The sequence below is a fragment of the Staurois parvus genome, unplaced genomic scaffold (genome assembly GCF_062004578.1).
Source record: "Staurois parvus isolate SC_StPar_1 unplaced genomic scaffold, SC_StPar_1.0 ptg000795l, whole genome shotgun sequence".
Classification (NCBI taxonomy): Eukaryota; Metazoa; Chordata; class Amphibia; order Anura; family Ranidae; genus Staurois; species Staurois parvus.
Genome location: NW_028318591.1, coordinates 2,032,315 through 2,051,891, shown reverse-complemented (window position 1 = coordinate 2,051,891; position 19,577 = coordinate 2,032,315). Strand labels below are relative to the sequence as shown.

The window sequence follows — 19,577 nt, the reverse complement described above, 5'->3', positions numbered from 1 at the left end:
TTAGAAGAGATTCCCCAAGACCTGAAAATGCCTTCAGGGTTCCTCTAGGGCAGGGGTCAAACTTTGCTAAATAAAGAGCCAGTTTACTGTCCTTCAGACCTTAGGGGGGCCGGACTGTGAATACAGAACAGCGGAAAGTAAACGCTTCAGGCTTCCTGGTTGTTGAGATTAAAAAAAATCCATCATTGGTATCAGTGAGAGAAATAGTACCCCATCATTGTTTTCAGTTGGAAGGAATAGTGCCCCATCATTGGTGTCAGTGGGAGGAATAGTGTCCCCTTGTTCGTTTGAGTGGAAGGAATAGTGCCCCATCATTGGTATCAGATGGAATATTAGTGCCCCAACATTGACAACAGTGGGAGGAACAGTGTCCCATCTTTGGTGTCAGCGTGAGGAATAGTGTCCCATCTTTTGGTGTCAGTGGGAGGAATAGTGTCCCATCTTTTGGTGTCAGTGGAAGGAATAGTGCCCCATCTTTGGTGTCAGTGGGAGGAATAGTGTCCCATCTTTGGTGTCAGTGGGATGAATAGTGTCCCATCTTTGGTGTCAGTGGGAGGAATAGTGTCCCATCTTTGGTGTCAGTGGGGGGAATAGTGTCCCATCTTTGGTGTCAGTGGGGGGAATAGTGTCCCATCTTTGGTGTCAGTGGGGGGAATAGTGTCCCATCTTTGGTGTCAGTGGGAGGAATAGTGTCCCATCTTTGGTGTCAGTGGGAGGAATACTGTCCCATCTTTGGTGTCAGTGGGAGGAATACTGTCCCATCTTTGGTGTCAGTGGGAGGAATAGTGTCCCATCTTTGGTGTCAGTGGGAGGAATAGTGTCCCATCTTTGGTGCCAGTGGGAGGAATAGTGTCCCATCTTTGGTGCCAGTGGGAGGAATAGTGTCCCATCTTTGGTGTCAGTGGGAGGAATAGTGTCCCATCTTTGGTGTCAGTGGGAGGAATACTGTCCCATCTTTGGTGCCAGTGGAGGAATAGTGCCCCATCTTTGGTGCCAGTGGGTGATATAGTATTTCATAATTTATATCAGTGGGAGGAAAACATGGCTCACTGTTGGTGTCCGTGGAAGGAATAGTGCCTCATTGTTGGTGTCAGTGGAAGGGCCAGATAAAGGCAAGCAAAGGTCCCATTCCAGCCCATGAGCTGCAGTTTGGAGACCCTCTACTTTAGGGTAAAAAGGGAGATAAAGTTTGGACTTGACCATTTCAGCGCCTCTGGTACTTTTTATTGTTTTTTTTTTTTTTAACCAGTCAGTATAAAGTTCATAGAATAGGGCAGAAAATATGAGAATTTGTGGAATAGACATACAGTCCCATTCAGCAGTCTATTGTTCTCCAATCTCACCTCACAGCAATGTCATCATCTTCTCCTCCCCAGCCCCAATATGTGTTGGGGAAACCATTGATTTTCATAAACTGATCCGGGGTCAGTGCAGACACTCCTCCAAAGTACGTCCAATAGGGCAGGCTAGGAAATAAAAATAAGATGTTATACACCAGCCCCAGAGTATAGACGCCTGGACAGCCTTGTGTCTTCTGTGGAACAATGGCAGACCTGCAATTCCACCAGAAAAGGCCGTGGATTATTGATTGACTTTTGTTTGGATATTCTTTTATGCAGTCAACATTTAAGGTTTCAGATATAGCAGCAGAGTATTGTATTGTATTAGCCATTGACAACAGTAGAGGTTTGTATTTAGAGTACAACCATTGAGGGTGCAAAGGCCTAGTGCAGTACACTAAAGAAGATCTTTATTAATTAAAACATTACCAAATGCATACCAAACACTGCCATAGACAAACAAGCGATGTAAATGATCCCAAGTGATGGAGAGGTCAGGATATAAATATGTCAGCACAACCAAGGAATTGCTCAGAGTCACAGGCTGATGCGTTTTGAGGGGTTTGAAGCTCTGATGAAGAGTGTTTGTTCCTTGAAACGTGTCAGGAACGGACCTTCACGAGACTCCGGCGGCGTGACGTCATGGCGTATTGGCTCCTCGACGCGTTTCGGAGGTCCTGCGGCCATCTTGCCAATGATTGGGATTGGCAATCCCTTCTGAGGAAGTGCGTGGCATGAAATGTGTCAAGGAGGAGCCAATGCGCCGTATTTTTACTACACCTTTGGCACATCACTGAATTTTGGAGTAATTATCAGTCCTTGATTGGCACCTTAGCACGACCTGTCACTTTATGAACATTATATTTTTATGACCTAAATATTATCTATTATTTGGAGTATTATTTGGTTTAATATAATTTTAGCGCTGCACCTTTTAGTACTGTCATTAACAATAAAGGAACACAAATGTGTGTCTTTGCCGTGATTTGGAATTGCGGGCAGAATCACGGCGATTCTGTCCACGATTCCAAATCGCTCAATGTGAATGGGGCCTAATAGAATCATAAAATAAATAATAAATACATACGATAATAATTCTAAATATAAATATTAGAAAGATGAAGATGATGCTTAACCACTTCCCGGCCGTGCTAAAGCCAAAAGTCAGCTACAGCACTGTTGGCTAGTTCTGGGAGGGCGTCCTCAAAGAACCACACCCCCTGCGCGCCACCTGAGGCGCTCTGTGCATGAACTGTGATTGCTTTGTCCTTTGGACACGTGTCCAGGTGAGGGGCCAATCAAAGCTGCCTTTTACCATGTGATCAGCTGTGTCCAATCACAACTGATCGCGGTATAAATAGGAAATGCCGGTTATTGGCAGTCCTCTCCTCGCACTGACAGTGCATGAGGAGAGGAGAGCTGGTAAGTGGCATTTCTCACAGGTGACATCTACACTGATCATCAGGGCACTAATCATCAGTGTAGCCCCATCAGTGCTGCCCATCAATGCCTATCAGTTCCACCTATTAATGCCTATCAGTGCAACAAATTGGTGCAGCTTCATCAGTGCCTCCTCATCAGTGCAGTCTCATCAGTGAAGGAGAAAAATCACTTATATACAAAACTTTATAACAGAAACGAAGAAAAACTTTTCCAAATTTTTTGGTCTTTTTTTGTTTGTTTAGCAAAAAATAAAAACCCCAGTTGTGATTAAATACCACCAAAAGAAAGCTCTGTCTCAAAAAAAACAATAATAATTTAGTGTTGCATGACCGCGCAATTGTCAAAGTGCAACAGCACTGAAAGCCGAAAATTGGCCTGGGCAAGAAGGGGGTAATAGTGCCCGGTAGGCGAGGGGTTAAGATGTATTGATTACCATGATAAAATTATGGATCGTAATAATAATAATATACATAATAAACAAAAAATTATGGTACAAAAGTCTTTTAATAAAGTTTTTTTTACCTAAAAAACAGTAAATATAATAGAATGATGAATACAGTAAATATAATAAATAATGAATATATACAGTAAAATATAATGAATATATACAGTAACTATAAGGAATATATACAGTAAATATAATAATGAATATATACAGTAAATATAATATAATATTGAATATATACAGTAAATATAATATAATAATGAATATATACAGTAAATATATACTGAATATATACAGTAAATATATACTGAATATATACAGTAACTATATTTACTGTATATATTCCTTATTATATTTACTGTATATATTCCTTATTATATTTACTGTATATATTCCTTATTATATTTACTGTATATATTCCTTATAGTTACTGTATATATTCATTATTATATTATATTTACTGTATATATTCATTATATTTACTGTATATATTCCTTATAGTTACTGTATATATTCATTATATTATAAGGAATATATACAGTAAATATAATGAATATATACAGTAAATATAATATAATGAATATATACAGTAAATATAATATAATGAATATATACAGTAAATATGAGATATGGAAACCATGATGGGACTGCACTGATCACACAGGCAGAAGTGTCAGTTATGCACCATACATGAACTGACATTTGATACGGTCTATACATTGACCCAGGGAATACACACGGCACTACCCCTTCCAGGAATTCAGAATTTGTTGCTTTGATACTTTTGAGAATCCCATCCACCTGTAGTCATCTCTTTGTTCCTTTTCTTTTGTTCTGGATAAGAGAGTCAGGTGCATTACGGCTTCATAATAAACCCAGAGAAAGGTGAAAACTCCCAGAACTAGTCTGGTACCGCGTCCAGCTGACTCGCCAAATCCTCGCTACATGTGATCACTGTACATTCAGGTATAGATGACACAAGGAGTCATTGTTCCTCCCGAGGATACAGAATAGAAAAGTCCAGCTCCATAAGATCAGAGAACAGAATGGCTATTGTGCCCGGGGGGTATACTTCATGAAATGGAACCTTCCCCCTCCGCCCCGCTGCAAATCTCAGACAAACACAATTCAGGATCGAGCTAAACATTAATAATCTGCTTATGTGATGTTTAAAGAACAAGCATTCAAATTTCTGCTGGAAATAGGAATAGGAGGGTCTTGCTCATGGAGCTTACAATCTAAAGGGAGGGGGAGGAGGTACAAAAGGTGATAGCTGCGGGGGATGATATGATGGAGGCGACTCAAGTACAGTTCTTAGGTGGAGGTGGGGTGGGCTTCTCTGTATAAACTGAGTTTTCAAGAATCGCCTAAAGGTGGACAGGGTATGAGCTGACCAGACATACTAGGGCAGGGAGTTCCAGAGGATGGGAGAGGCTCTGGAGAAGTCCTGGAAGCAAGTGTGGGAGGAGGTAACAAGGGAACTGGAGAGCACGAGGTGTATATGGTTTTTGTTCAATATAGTCCATCGAATAAAGTGAGAGTTTTCATATGAATGTTTGAACATTTTTTTTATTATTTTTAATTAATTTAATTTTACTTATTTTTATTTTTTTTATATATATTTGTATGACCCGTCTTAAGCTGGATATACACCAGTAAACTTTAGTTGAATATTTTTTATTTTTAGAACATTCGATATTCTAACCGTGGTTTGAAAACAAAATTTAGTTTTTGATCGCGGTGACAAGATTTCTAACTGTGAATGTTGTTTTTGTTTGAAAGTACATTGTTTGAATTTAAAATGAATGGACTTTCCCAAACATTTGTCAAGTCACTGAATAGATTAAGAACTTTCATACGATTACCTGTATGAACTTTTTTTTTCATTTTTAAAATGTTTAATTTTTTTTTTTTTTAATTGTTTATTTTTAACCAATTTTTTAAATATAGTTTGCATGACCTGGCTTTACACTAGTAGTATTTAGTTCAATATTTTTGATTTTTTTTTTTAGAACATTCATTTGATTTTCTAATCCTTAGTGGTTTTAATTCAACATTTTGTTTTTGATTGCTGTGATGAGAAAATGTGAAGAAGCAGAATGGGAAAATTATTCTCAAAGTTCTAAGGCCCCATGTACACGGGACACTTCTGAACGATGGAAATGGATTGCTGGAAAACATAGGTTAAAAAACATCTGTTTAGCCGTGTTTGCATAACGCGTTTATGTGCGTTTGCATTTAGAAGTGTTTTTTAAAAAAGTGTTTATTAAAGATAAGCACAGGAGAACCTCCCAAATGCCCAGAATGCACTGAAAAGTGGTAAATTATTAACTATTTCAGACTGTTTCAGAGAAATACAGAGAGTAGAAGCAGAGACAGCAGTATGTGTTGAGATTAGTTTAGGTGTGAGTTGCTCATTAGCATTTCTTTTGTTTCCAAGGGTGGGAAAGGTGTCTGGTGGAGGGAGTCATTAAGGTCACCTGGCAGGGGGTCTTCATGAGGAATTTGAGGTGTGAATGGTCATTAACATATCTTTTGTTTCCAAGGGTGGGAGAGGTCTGAGGTGTGAATTGGTCATTACAATGTGTGACTAGCTTGGTAGGAACATCCTGTGTTCAGTGTTTTGTCCATCTGAGCACCTTGAAATCTCTTTGCATGCATTTTTCATGATGAAAAAAGGCTCTGGACAGCATCGGGAACTGGAAGAGTTAAAAAAAAAAATATTTTCAAACGCAAATGCTTATAAACGCGATTTGCCGCGTTTACAAGCGTTTTGCGTTTGAAACGCTGATAAAATCGACTGCTGAACGCAAGTTTTCGGCGTTCAGAAAAACGACTGTAAACTCAACTGCCTGTAAACGAAGATGTGCACATGGACACATAGGAAAACATTAGGGAGGGTTCAGGGGCTGCTGAAAAAAAACACTGAACAGATCCTGAACGCGAGTTTATCAGCTGCAGTGTACATGAGCCCTAATAGTACATGTGGTTCTTGTTTGGGAAAGTCTATTCATTTTAAATTCAAATGTTAAAAGCAAACAAAATTATGAAATACTTTCGAACAACATTTGTCAAACAAACTGAGAATTTGCATATGAATGTTAGAACATTTTTTTTTTATTTTTAATTTGATTAATTACACTTATTTATTTTTCATTTTTTAATCTATAGTTTGCAGGATCTTTTGTCTTAAGCTGGCTATACACTAGTAGAATTTTGTTCAATATTCTTTTTCTTTTAAAAACATGAATTTGATTTTCTAATCCTTAGTGGTTTTAAATCAACATTTTGTTTTTGATCGCCGTGAAAACACAATTCAAAAGGAGCAGGATGGAAAACAAAACATTTCTGACAGTGAATGTGGTTTTTGTTGGGGAAAGTCTATTCATTTTAAATCAAAATATTAAATGCAAACACAAAGTACTTTCGAAACACGTTTAGTTTGGACCGAGAATTGTCGTAGATTCATTTGTTCAAAAATCTATTTGCGTATGGCCAGAGTGGATGGAAAATAGTACTCCATAACTGGTGTCAGTGGGAGAAATAGTGCCCCATCATTGGTGTCAGTGGGAGGAATAGTGCCCCATCATTGGTGTCAGTGGGAGGAATAGTGCCCCATCATTGGTGTCAGTGGGAGGAATAGTACCCCAAGAGCCAGATAAAGGCAAGTAAAAGTCAGCAGTTTGAGACTACCATCCTGAACAAATAAAAGGCATTTATGCCATGACAATGCCCAAAATTGTGTGCATTATGCCATTATTATATGTGAACATCTAAGCTAAGGGCTTGTTCACATGGGCAGCCGGGGGTAGTAAAAGCAGGCAGTTGAGCTGTGGTTTTAGTACCCCCTGACCACCCACTTAAACCACGGTATACAGCTGCTCTGGGCAAAAATCTAAACCGCACAACACCACTGCTGAACACTGACCTGTTCAAGTGAACCTGCAACCAGCCTACATATGCCGTCTGAAAGGCGATCCATGGAATGCTTTTCAAAGGGGTGGCAGTGCAGCCTCCCATGTTAATGACACAAATGTTGGATGCAGAGGCAAAGTGCTAAGGGGTCCAATGGGGCTCATTTCTAGCCGGTGACAATTTTGCAGACTATACAACCTGCAATGTTCAGATTCCACAGATAAGGGGCTCTCGGGCACTCACCAATTATCATTTATTACTTATATACTGCCACAGTGCTTTACATATATATTGTACATTCACATCAGTCCCTAACCCTCAAGGGGTGTACAATCTAAGGTCCCTAACTCACATCCATACATACACATACTAGGGACAATTTAGACAGGAGCCAATTCACCTACCAGCATGTCTTTGGAGTGTGGGAGGAAACCAGAGTATCCAGAGGAAACCCACACAGGCACAGGGAGAACATGCAAGCTCCCGGCAGGTGGTGCCGTGGCTGGGATTTGAACCGACGACCCTAGTACTGCCAGGGGGAAGTGCTAACCACTTAGCCACTGTGCTGCTCCAATTATTAGGTTTCTATTAAAATTGAAAGCAATGAATCTCTGCTACAAGCAAAAGCCTCGATCACCTTCACAGTGGCTGCAGAGAGAGGCATGCTGACACAGATCACCCAACACCAGAATAGGTCAAATATTTGTAAGGATTTGGAATCTGCAGCAAAAGTATTGGGAGCAATGCCCACCTACAGTCAGAAAATTTGTGCACATTCCCTACACACCAATCGAAACTTGACATCAGGCTGGCTGGCAGATCAGAAGGGGGAGGGGTGACTGACACAGATAATACTTGTAGATCCTCCTGCCAGCAGTGAATAAGTTATAAGAAAAACTCTTTTTTTTTCAAGATTTTTGGACATTTTCATTTACATAGCAAAAAAAAAAAAAAATCCCAGCAGTGAATAAATACCACCAAAATAAAGCTTTATCTGTCTCAAAAAAAATGCTTAAAATTCATATGGGTACAGTGTTGCATGACAGCGCAATTGTCATTCAAAGTGTGATAGCACTGAAAGCTGAAAATTGGCCTGGACAGGAAGGGGGTGAAAGTGTCCGGGCTGGAAATGGTTAAATGCGTTTTGCACTTTTTTTTGCCAATAGGAAAGTACTGACTTTGATGTGACTTTGGATGGGTGCGACTTTAATGTGACTTTTTATTTTTTTTATGACCAATAGGAAAATAGGACAGTTCTGTTCATATAGCGCAACATTGATAGCACTCTATGGCACTCAAGTATCATCAAAGTAGTATCCAAGTCGCACCCTTCCAAAGTCGCATCTAAGTTAAAACATTCCAAAGTCACATCCCACCAGTCGCACCCATCCAAAACTGCATCCAAGTCGCACCCATCCAAAGTCGCATGAGGCTCCATTCCCACTAGTGCAACTACAAAGTCGGCTGTGACTTTGATGACACTTTACGTTCTCTGGCACGCAAGTCGTAGGAAAGTAGTACAGGAGCCTTCTCCAAGTCTATAGAGGGTGTGTGTGTGTGTGTGTGTGTGTGTGTGTGTGTGTGTGTGTACACACACACATACACACACACACTATATTGACAAACGTATTGGGCCCGCCCTCCAAATCACTGGACTCAGGTGTTCCAATCCCCTCCATGGTCACAGGTGTATACAATCATCCCCTAGGCATGCAGACGGCTTCTACAAACATTGGTGAAAGAATGGGTCGCTCTCAGGAGCTCAGTGACTCCAAGCGTGGTCCCGTGATAGGTGGCCACCTGTGCAATAAGTCCATCCGTGACATTTCCTGGCTACTAAATATTCCACGCTCAACTGTTAGTGGGATTATAACAAAGTGGAAGCAACTGGGAACAACAGCAACTCAGCCACCAAGTGGTAGGCCACGTCACATGACAGAGCGGGGTCAGCGCATGCTGAAGCGCACAGAAGTCCAACTGTCTGCAGAGTCAATAGCTAAAGACCTCCAAACCTGGTGCAGTCTTCAGATTAGCACAACAACAGTGTGTAGATATCTTCATGGAATGGGTTTCCATGGCCGAGCAGCTGCATCCAAGCCTGACATCACCAAGTGCAATGCAAAGCGTCGGATGCAGTGGTGTAAAGCAAGCCACCACTGGACTCTAGAGCAGTGGAGACATGTTCTCTGGAGTGACGAATCACACTTCTCTGTCTGGCAATCCAATGGACATGTCTGGGTTTGGCGGTTGCCAGGAGAACGATACTTGCCTGACTGCATTGTACCAAGTGTAAAGTTTGGTGGAGGGGGGATTATGGTGTGGGGTTGTTTTTGCAGGGGTTGGGCTTGGCCCCCTAGTTCCAGTGAAGGGAACGCATAAGGCATCAGCATACCAAGACATTTTGGACAATTTAAGGCTCCCAACTTTATAGGAGCAGTTTGGGGATGGCCCCTTCCTGTTCCAACATGACTGCACACCAGTGCACAAAGCAAGGTCCATAAAGACATGGAGGAGCCAGTTTGGGGTGGAGGAACTTGACTGGCCTGCACAGAGTCCTGACCTCAACCCCATAGAACACCTTTGGGATGAATTAGAGTGGAGACTGCGAGCCAGGCCTCCTCCCCCGACATCAGTGCCTGACCTCACAAATGTGCTTCTGGAAGAATGGTCCAACCTTCCCATAGACACCCTCCTAAACCTTGTGGACGGCCTTCCCAGAAGAGTTGAAGCTGTTATAGCTGCAAAGGGCGGAGCCAACTCAATATTGAACCCTACGGGCTAAGAGTGGGGGGCCATTAAAGTTCATGTGTGTGGAAAGGCCGGCCGACCAATACTTTTGGTAATATAGTGTATTATATACATATACCCGTGTTTGGTCATGCCTCTCTCAGAGCCCAAAAAGGCGCACTTGTCATTTTTTTTCAACACAGCACACTACAATGCATGTCCTTTGGAAAGCTGCATTGGGATGCCTTTCAGAATGAATTGCACCACAGTGAACCAACATGCAACACATAAACCCAGACTAACGTTTGGTGTGGCTGGGCATCTGAGATGCTTCTGCTATGGATCCTCCTTTATGGAGGAATGAAAGCAAAGCACAAACTGACCCGAATGACCTCAAATGCCATTCCTTTCTTTGTGTGTGTGAAAACTGTTACCATTCTATAGCTTCAAAGAGATCTCAAATTTCACCAGGACAATAGCTCAGGAGTGCAGCAGCCTCACAAGGGTCACCTGATCCTGCTGTATAGTTTCTAACCAGCACTAAAAAAAAAAAAAAAAAAACGACAGCGGGGAACGGTTTCCTCCTTTTCTTTGTATTTAGGCGAATGCGGTTTTGTAGTTTGTAGGCGCTATGCTGTTCCATGCAAAACCTGCCAACAGCCATTTAACAAATAGCAGTGACATCTAGCGGGCAGATGTAGGTACTGCACCTTCACATTACAAAATGTAATGGTCAGGTATAAATGGGAGGGAGGGGGAGAGAGAGGGGGGGAGGGAGAGAGGGGGGGAGGGAGAGGGAGGGGGAGGGAGAGGGAGGGGGAGAGAGAGGGGGGAGGGAAGAGAGAGGGGGGGAAGAGAGGGGGAGGGAAGAGAGAGGGAGGGAAGAGAGAGGGAAGGGGAGAGAGGGCGAGGGAAGAGAGAGAGAGAGGGAGGCAGAGAGAGAGAGAGAGAGAGAGAGAGAGAGAGAGGGGGGGGCGGCAGAGAGAGAGAGGGAGGCAGAGAGAGAGAGAGGGGGGGCGGCAGAGAGAGAGAGAGAGAGAGAGAGGGCGGCAGAGAGAGAGAGGGGGGAAAGAGGGGGGAGAGGGGGGAGGGGGACGAGGGGAGGGTGGGAGAGGGGGACGAGGGGGGGGGAGAGGGGGACGAGGGGGGGGGGAGAGGGGGACGAGGGGGGGGGGGGGAAGAGGGGAGGGTGGGAGAGGGGGACGAGGGGGGGGGAGAGGGGGACGAGGGGGGGGGGAGAGGGGGGAGAGGGGGGAAAGAGGGGAGGGGGGAGAGGGGGGGGAAGAGGGGGGGGAGAGGGGGGGAGAGGGGGGAGATAGAGAGGGGGACGAGGGGGGGGGGAGAGGGGGGAAGAGAGAGAGGGGGGAAGAGAGAGAGGGGGGAAGAGAGAGAGGGGGAAAGAGAGAGGGGGGAAAGAGAGAGGGGGGGGAAAGAGAGGGGGAGAAAAGAGGGGGGGAGAAAAGAGGGGGGGGAGAAAAGAGGGGGGGGAGAAAAGAGGGGGGGGGAGAAAAGAGGGGGGGGGGAGAAAAGAGGGGGGGAGAAAAGAGAGAGGGGGGCAGAGAAAGGGGGAAAGAGAGAGGGGGCAGAGAAAGGGAGAAAGAGAGAGGGGGCAGAGAGAGGGGGAGGGGGAGAGAGAGGGGGGAGAGGGAGAAGGGGGGGAGAGAAGGGGGGAGAGGGGGGAGAGAAGGGGGGGGAGAGAGGGGGGGAGAGAGGGGGGGAGAGGGGGGAGAGAGGGGGAGGGGGGGGAGAGAGGGGGAGAGGGGGGGGGGAGAGAGGGGGAGGGGGGGAGAGAGGGGGAGGGGGGGAGAGGGGGGGGGGAGAGGGGGGAGAGAGGGGGGAGGGAGGAGAGAGAGAGAGGGGGGAGGGAGGAGAGAGAGAGAGGGGGGAGGGGGGAGAGAGAGAGGGGGGAGGGGGGAGAGAGAGAGGGGGGAGGGGGGAGAGAGAGAGGGGGGGGAGAGAGGGGGGGAGGGAGGAGAGAGAGAGGGGGGGAGGAGAGAGAGAGGGGGAGAGAGGAGAGAGAGAGGGGGAGGGAGGAGAGAGAGAGGGGGAGGGAGGAGAGAGAGAGGGGGAGGACAGAGAGAAAGAGGGGGGCAGAGTGAGGGGAGAGGAAATAAAGAGGTAACAGAGAGAGAGGGGAGGAAACTGAAAACCGAGAGAGGAGGAAGAAACAGTGAGGAGGGAAAGGAAATAGAGGGGGAAGAAACAGAGGGGGGGGGGGGGAAGAAACAGAGGGGGGGGGGGGAAGAAACAGAGGGGGGGGGGGAAGAAACAGAGGGGGGGGGGGAAGAAACAGAGGGGGGGGGAAGAAACAGAGGGGGGGGGGAAGAAACAGAGGGGGGGGGGAAGAAACAGAGGGGGGGGGGAAGAAACAGAGAGGGGGGGGAAGAAACGGAGAGGGGGGGGGGGAAGAAACGGAGGGGGGGGAAAGAAACAGAGGGGGGGGGAAGAAACAGAGGGGGGGGGAAGAAACAGAGGGGGGGGGAAGAAACAGAGGGGGGGGAAGAAACAGAGGGGGGGGGGGGGAAACAGAGAGGGGGGGGAAAGAAACAGAGAGGGGGGGGAACAGAGAGAGGGGGACGAAAGAAACAGAGAGGGGAGGGGAAGAAAGAGAGGGGGGGGACAGAGACAAGGGAAAGGAAATAGAGGGGGGAGAGAAACAGAGGGGGGGGGAAGAAACAGAGAGGGGGGGGGAAACAGAGACAAGGGAAAGGAAATAGAGGGGGGAGAGAAACAGAGGGGGGGGGAGAAGAAACAGAGAGGTAGGGGAAGAAACAGAGAGGGGGGGAAGAACAGAGAGGGGGGGAAGAACAGAGAGGGGGGGGAAGAACAGAGAGGGGGAGGAAAGAAACAGAGAGGGGGGGGAAGAAAGAGAGGGGGGGGGACAGAGACAAGGGAAAGGAAATAGAGGGGGGAGAGAAACAGAGAGGGGGGGGAAAGAAACAGAGGGGGGGGGGGAACAGAGACAAGGGAAAGGAAATAGAGAGGGGAGAGAAACAGAGGGGGGGGGGAGAAGAAACAGAGAGGGGGGGAAGAAACAGAGAGGGGGGGGAAGAAAGAAACAGAGAGGGGGGGGGGACAGAGACAAGGGAAAGGAAATAGAGGGGGGAGAGAAACAGAGGGGGGGGGAAGAAACAGAGAGGGGGGGGGAAAGAAACAGAGAGGGGGGGGAAGAAACAGAGAGGGGGGAAAGAAACAGAGAGGGGGGAAAGAAACAGAGAGGGGGGGGGGAGAAGAAACAGAGAGGGGGGGGGGAGAAGAAACAGAGGTGGGGGAAGAAACAGAGAGGGGGGGGAAGAAACAGAGAGGGGGGGGAAGAAACAGAGAGAGGGGGGGGAAGAAACAGAGAGGGGGGGGAAGAAACAGAGAGGGGGGGGAAGAAATAGAGAGGGGGGGGAAGAAACAGAGAGGGGGGGGGGAAGAAACAGATAGGAGGGAGAGAAGGGGATGGATACAGGGAAGGCAGATGGAGAAAATAAAGGGAGAGAAGGAAGGAGCGGGGTAAGTAAAGGAAACAGAAACAAGGAGGGGAAATGAGAAGAAAATGGAGCGGAGAGACTGGATGCAAACAAGTGAAGTGAGGTGCCTATGGTGGGGGCAGAGAAGGGAGAGGTAAACATAAGAGGGAGGAGAGAGGCGACAAAGTAAAAAGGGAGAAGTAAAGGGAAGAGAGAGAAAAGAGAGGCATAGGGAATGATGGAAAGGTAAGAGAGTGGAAAGTCAAATAAAATGGAAAAGAGAAGGGGGGTGGGGGTAAGGAAAAGGAGAGAGAACAGTAAAGGAAGTTTGAAAGAAAAGGTAAAGAAACAAATAAGGCGCAGGAATGGAAGACATAAAGGGAAAGTTACCATCACCTAAACCTTCCAACACTTTCCATGGAGGTGCTCCATATTATACAGATTAGAGGGTTTTTTCCCCTGATTTTTGAAATACACAAACTGTCCACTAGAGGGCAGATGGTGATTGAATAAAAAGTTAGCAGCGCTCAGGTACTGAAGAGCATTGGAAGTCTGAACACAACTATGTGCACAATATGATCAAACGGCTCTTTCTTGTATTGCTGAAATGCCAACCAAACAAAAAACCCCAAAAAAATAGGACAGCAGTTGAAGGAAATGTGTACATGTAAACCCAATAATTATAATCCTTTATATGCTTTAACATATTACTGCTATTGCAAAAGTATTTTCAACATTTTTAAAATCGTATTTTTCATTACAATAAAACTTGGTAATCCTGCCGCAAAGGTCTTTGGTTCAGGCATTTCCTGTTATAATCTGACCACACTTGTTCCTGTCTCCTATTTGTGCATCCTGTGTTGTCACCTGTCTCACCAGTGTCCATTTCAGCACACCTTGCACTGTTGTCACCATCAGAAAGCCATTACCCTGCCATACCATGAAGTGCCATCACTGGAGTGAATAAGGATAGGAAAAGGCTGCAGAAGATCCACAGCACAATAGCTGTTGTCACAGACTGCTCCGGATGTCTGGCCATGAGGAGCTCACAGGACAGGCTCCCAATAATGTGGCAGCCAATCAGAGTGATCACCTATTTGGGAAATCCATCCCACCTGCCAACCATAAAGACCCATTTAAATGGAAGCTGGATGGGAAGGGGTTAATGCAACCTTAATAAACAGAAACAAAGCATTTAAAAAAGTTAAAAAAACAACAAAAACAAAAAAAATCACTGAGAGAAAGGAAAGGAGGAAAGTAGGGTTAATAAGAAGTTAAATGCTAGTTAGACGTGCAGAACGAAAACATTTGTTTCGTTTCAATTCGTTATTTAAATCCTTTAATTTAATTCATTTTTGGAATTTGTTTCATTTCGAGTTCAATTCAATTTAGCATTCAAATTCTAATTTATTCCATTTAAAATTCAAATTTCGGAAGATGGTTATATTCTATTTTTTATACTCTCCTCTTTTTTCCTATTTGGATTCTAATTTATTCTACTCAAAATTCGATTTCCAGAAGACCGTTATATTCTAATCAATTCTGTTATATTGTATTCTATTGTTTTTCTATTTTGTTCCTTTCCATTCAATATTTTCATTGTCTATTCTATTCCAATCTATTCTTTTATGTTCTATTTTATTTTATTTTTTTATAATTCTGTTCTTTTATGTTCTATTAAAATTTGAACTTATTCTTTTTGAAATTCGAATTTCGGAAGACAGTTATATTCTATTGTTTTTTTCTATTCTATTATATTCTTATTCTTTTCTATTCTTCTATATTGTAGTGTATTCTTTTCTATTCTATTTTCTCTTCTATTCTTTTCATATTTGAATTAGATTAAAATTTCTACTGAATTTTATTTCATTATTTTAGATTGGTTACTAATGTAATTTGTAAATTCGGAAACATTCAAATGTCCGAATAACAAAAAATTAGTCTGAATTCAAACTTGAAATGAAACGAACTGCATATGTCCAATGCTAGTTTTAGGGCTCAATGACACGTGTGTGCATGTTGCAGTGCACACCTTAATGCATGTACAAACAGATATTTAAATATTTTCTTTAAAGTGTATCTAAATCCCAAAACAAAAAAGTTTTTCCTTTTTCATTTATTTTTATCTGATGACTCTGCCAGTAATACATTTCCTGTCTTAGGGTGACAACTCTCACTCACAGTACTGTATCTATGGAGGGGCAGTGTTGTCACCCTAGGACAGGACTACAGATCTCTTCCCACTTTCTTAACATTGGGGGGGGGGGGGGGGGGGGGAGTGTCTGTAGTCCTCAGAGAGAACTGGAAACAATATAATCGATAACAGTGCAGCAATTCACAGCAGGATGGACTGAACTGGTCCCACAGACTGCCTGGGCCGTTTGAATCAGAGAAGTAACATGGTGGTCACTTGACTGGGGACAAGCACAAGGATGATAAAAGGTATCTTAGAAGTATTTTTGAATAGTCTGCTCTCTAATTTGATTTGGGAAGGAACTCCCAGCCCAGATTTTTGTGCATTTTGGTTGACAATCACTTTATAGCATGTCATTAAACAATAAAAGACCAGCAGCACACAGAAGGATGTGATTGGACAATGAAAGAGAAGCAGCACACAGAAGGATGTGATTGGACAATGAAAGACAATCAGCACACAGATGGATGTGACTGGACAATGAAAGAGAAGCAGCACACAGATGGATGTGACTGGACAATGAAAGAGAAGCAGCACACAGATGGATGTGATTGGACAATGAATGAGAAGCAGCACACAGAAGGATGTGACTGGACAATGAATGAAAAGCAGCACACAGATGGATGTGACTGGACAATGAAAGAGAAGCAGCACACAGATGGATGTGATTGGACAATGAATGAGAAGCAGCACACAGAAGGATGTGACTGGACAATGAATGAGAAGCAGCACACAGATGGATGTGATCGTACAATGAATGAGAAGCAGCACACAGATGGATGTGATTGGACAATGAAGGAGAAGCAGCACACAGATGGATGTGATTGGGCAATGAATGAGAAGCAGCACACAGATGGATGTGATTATACAATGAAAGAGAAGCAGCACACAGAAGGATGTGATTGGACAATGAAAGAGAAGCAGCACACAGATGGATAATAGTATAAGGTGCAGAGCTGCAACTTGTTTTCCTGATAAAAGTACTTTATTTATTAAGGGTACAGTGTGCCAGTTACAGCAACCTACGCGGTTTGGTAAAAAAACCTTATTCATAGCCACAGGTGGATGTGATTGGACAATGAAAGAGCAGCAGCACACTGATGGATGTGATTGAACAATGAAAGATCAGCAGCATACAGATGGATGTGACTGGACATTGAAAGACAAGCAGCACACAGATGGATGTGATTGGACAATGAATGAGAAGCAGCACACAGATGGATGTGATTGAATATTGAAAGAGCAGCAGCACACAGATGGATGTGATTGGACAATAAAGGAAAAGCTGCACACAGATGGATGTGATTGGACAATGAATGAAAAGCAGCACACAGATGGATGTGATTGGACAATGAATGAGAAGCAGCACACAGATGGATGTGATTGGACAATTAATGAGAAGCAGCACACAGATGGATGTGATTGGACAATTAAAGAGAAGCAGCACACAGATGGATGCGATTGGACAATGAATGAAAAGCAGCACACAGATGTATGTGATTGGACAATGAATGAAAAGCAGCACACAGATGTATGTGATTGGACAATGAATGAAAAGCAGCAAATTAATATGTGCAACTGGACAATATAAGAGAAGCCTGTAAGGCCTGCGGGTGGATCAGATCCTTGACTTACGGTGCCACTTCACTGGATGGCCTGGGGGTGAGGGAGGGGGAGACAGAGGGCCTAAAAAAAATGAAGGCGACGTCACAGAACATGTGACCAGCTCCAGGTTAGCTCTGCCCCCCCACCCAGGCATACATACATAGAAGGGGAGCATGCAAACCGTGGTGGCAACGCTGCAGAGGATCCATGAGCCCACAGATTATTGCCACCACCAACTGTGGATGACTGACAGGCTGAACAAACCATTTATTTCTAAGGAAAGATTTTAGACCTAAACAAAGGGCACACAAACAATTATTATTAGGAAGGGTTTAATTTTTTGGGATTAAGTGGTATATTCTTGCATCCATTTTTTTTTCCTTCTTACAGTGAAAGCAGCGGTCTCTCTGCAGAGGTCTGACACACCCTCTGTAATCAGCAAAGCTTGTGCTCTTTGCTAATAGGAGAACTTTGGCTTTGTGTCAGCAGAGGGTGTATAGACCTCTGCAGAGAGAACACTGATGAGATCTAAGAAGGAAAAAAAAAACAGTAAACCGCATGAGCTTTACTGATAGGAGAGCTCTGGTTTTGTTTCAGCAGGGGGAGTATATACCTCTGTAGAGAGACCTATGTTTTCACTGCAAGAAGGAAAAAAAGTAAAGAGCATGAGCTTCGCTGATGCGAAAGCTCTGGTTTTGTCTTGGCAGAGGGCGTGTCACACCTCTGCAGAGAGACCACTGCTTACACTGGAAGGGGGGGGGGGGGGGGAAGTAAGGAGCATGAGCATTGTTGAGAGGAAAGCTCTAGTTTTGTCTCAGCAGAGGGCATATAGACCTCTGCAGAGAGACTACTGCTTCCACTGTAACAAAGAGAAAAAAAAAAGTAAAGTAAGAGCATTGTTGGTAGGAGAGCTCTGGTTTGTCTCAGCACAGGACGTATAGACTTCTGCAGAGAGACCACTGCTTCCACTGTAAGAACGAAAAAAAAAAAAAAGGAAAGAGCATGAGCTTTGCTGATACAACAGCTCTGGTTTTGTCTCGGCAGAGTGTGTCAGACCTCTGCAAAGAGACCACTGCTTACACTGTAAGAAGGAAAAAAAAATTAAAGAGCATGAGAATTGTTGATAGGAGAGCTCTAGTTTTGTCTCGGCAGAAGGCGTATAGACCTCTGTAGAGAGACCGCTGTTTCTACTGTAAAAGAAAAAAGCACACAAGGAATGAGCATGAGCCTTGCTGATACGACAGCTGTGGTTTTGTCTCGGTAGAGGGCGTGTCAGACCTCTGCAGAGAGACCACTGCTTCTTCATAGATGTATGCAATGCTGGACACAATAACCAAAAGCAAGTCATTTACACACAATACACAGGTACGTTTAACCAGCACTTACACCATTATTCTAAGCATGTGAAAGACCCTCTACTGAATGAACATCTGCCCTGGCACATCATAGTATTCACTCGGCACTCCAAGAAATAACAGAATCCAACTGCAATATTCTTGAACTGTCAAAACCTCCACTATTATTATCACACGACACACAGGAGGATATATCTTATAGTCATCACAATCTGCATAATAACACACACCAATAATAATGTGAGCATTACAGCATGAAATAGACACATCATCTGACAGCGTCACAGCAGAGAATTAATAAATTACCAAAGCTATGGGAAGATGGGAAGGAACACACCCCATTGGAACCATAATGCACAGGGGGTTGCAGAGAAGCCGTAAATGCAACCAATCGATGAGCCCATATCAGGGGCGGACTGACCATTTGGAAACTCTGGCACTGCCTGAGGGCCCGGGGTCAGTAGGGGGCCCCATGAGATGCCCCTGGTACCTTTTTCATAGGCTTTTTTGAGTTTGGGAAAGGACACAGGGGCCCCTTGATCTCCTATTGCCCGGGGGCCCCATGAGTTGTCAGTCTGCCCCTGGCCCATATAGACTTGGTAAGAGTCCCAGTGTCAGAGCGTCCCCTTTAGCATAGGAAGGCCCCTCCTCGACCATATTCAGGCTCCTCGTTTTAAGCCCTGTTTCTGGCAACTTTCCCGAATTGGTCAGGCACCACGCCCACTCCAAGAGGAGTTAGCAGAAAGATTCCTTGAGGATAACAGAGTCACACCCAGCCACTACACTGAACAAACAACGGTATCTCGTAATATCACTTTTGCTTCAAATCAGCTTATCTACCCTAAACTTAAAGATTTCTAACTTCTCAAACAAGTAGACATCTTTAAATGCACAAATATGTTCTTATTATCTATTTATTTCAGGTACTTATATAGCACCATCAATTTATGCAGCACTTTACATATATATTGTACATTCACATCAGTCCCAAACCCTCAAGGGGTGTACAATCTAAGGTCCCTAACTCACATTCATACATACACATACTAGGGCCAATTTAGACAGGATCCAATTAACCTACCAGCATGTCTTTGGAGT

At 44.3% G+C, this 19,577-nt stretch overlaps 1 protein-coding gene across 1 annotated transcript in view; it reads right to left on the bottom strand.

Annotated features, from left to right (window-relative positions):
* Nucleotides 1-19,577, bottom strand: part of LOC149444263 (beta-1,4-galactosyltransferase 3-like) — a 134,709-nt gene that overhangs the window by 17,742 nt on the left and 97,390 nt on the right. The window contains exon 5 of the mRNA XM_089654743.1: nucleotides 1,344-1,466. Coding sequence (XP_089510869.1) covers nucleotides 1,344-1,466 — 123 coding nt within the window. The remainder of the gene's footprint in view (nucleotides 1-1,343; nucleotides 1,467-19,577) is intronic.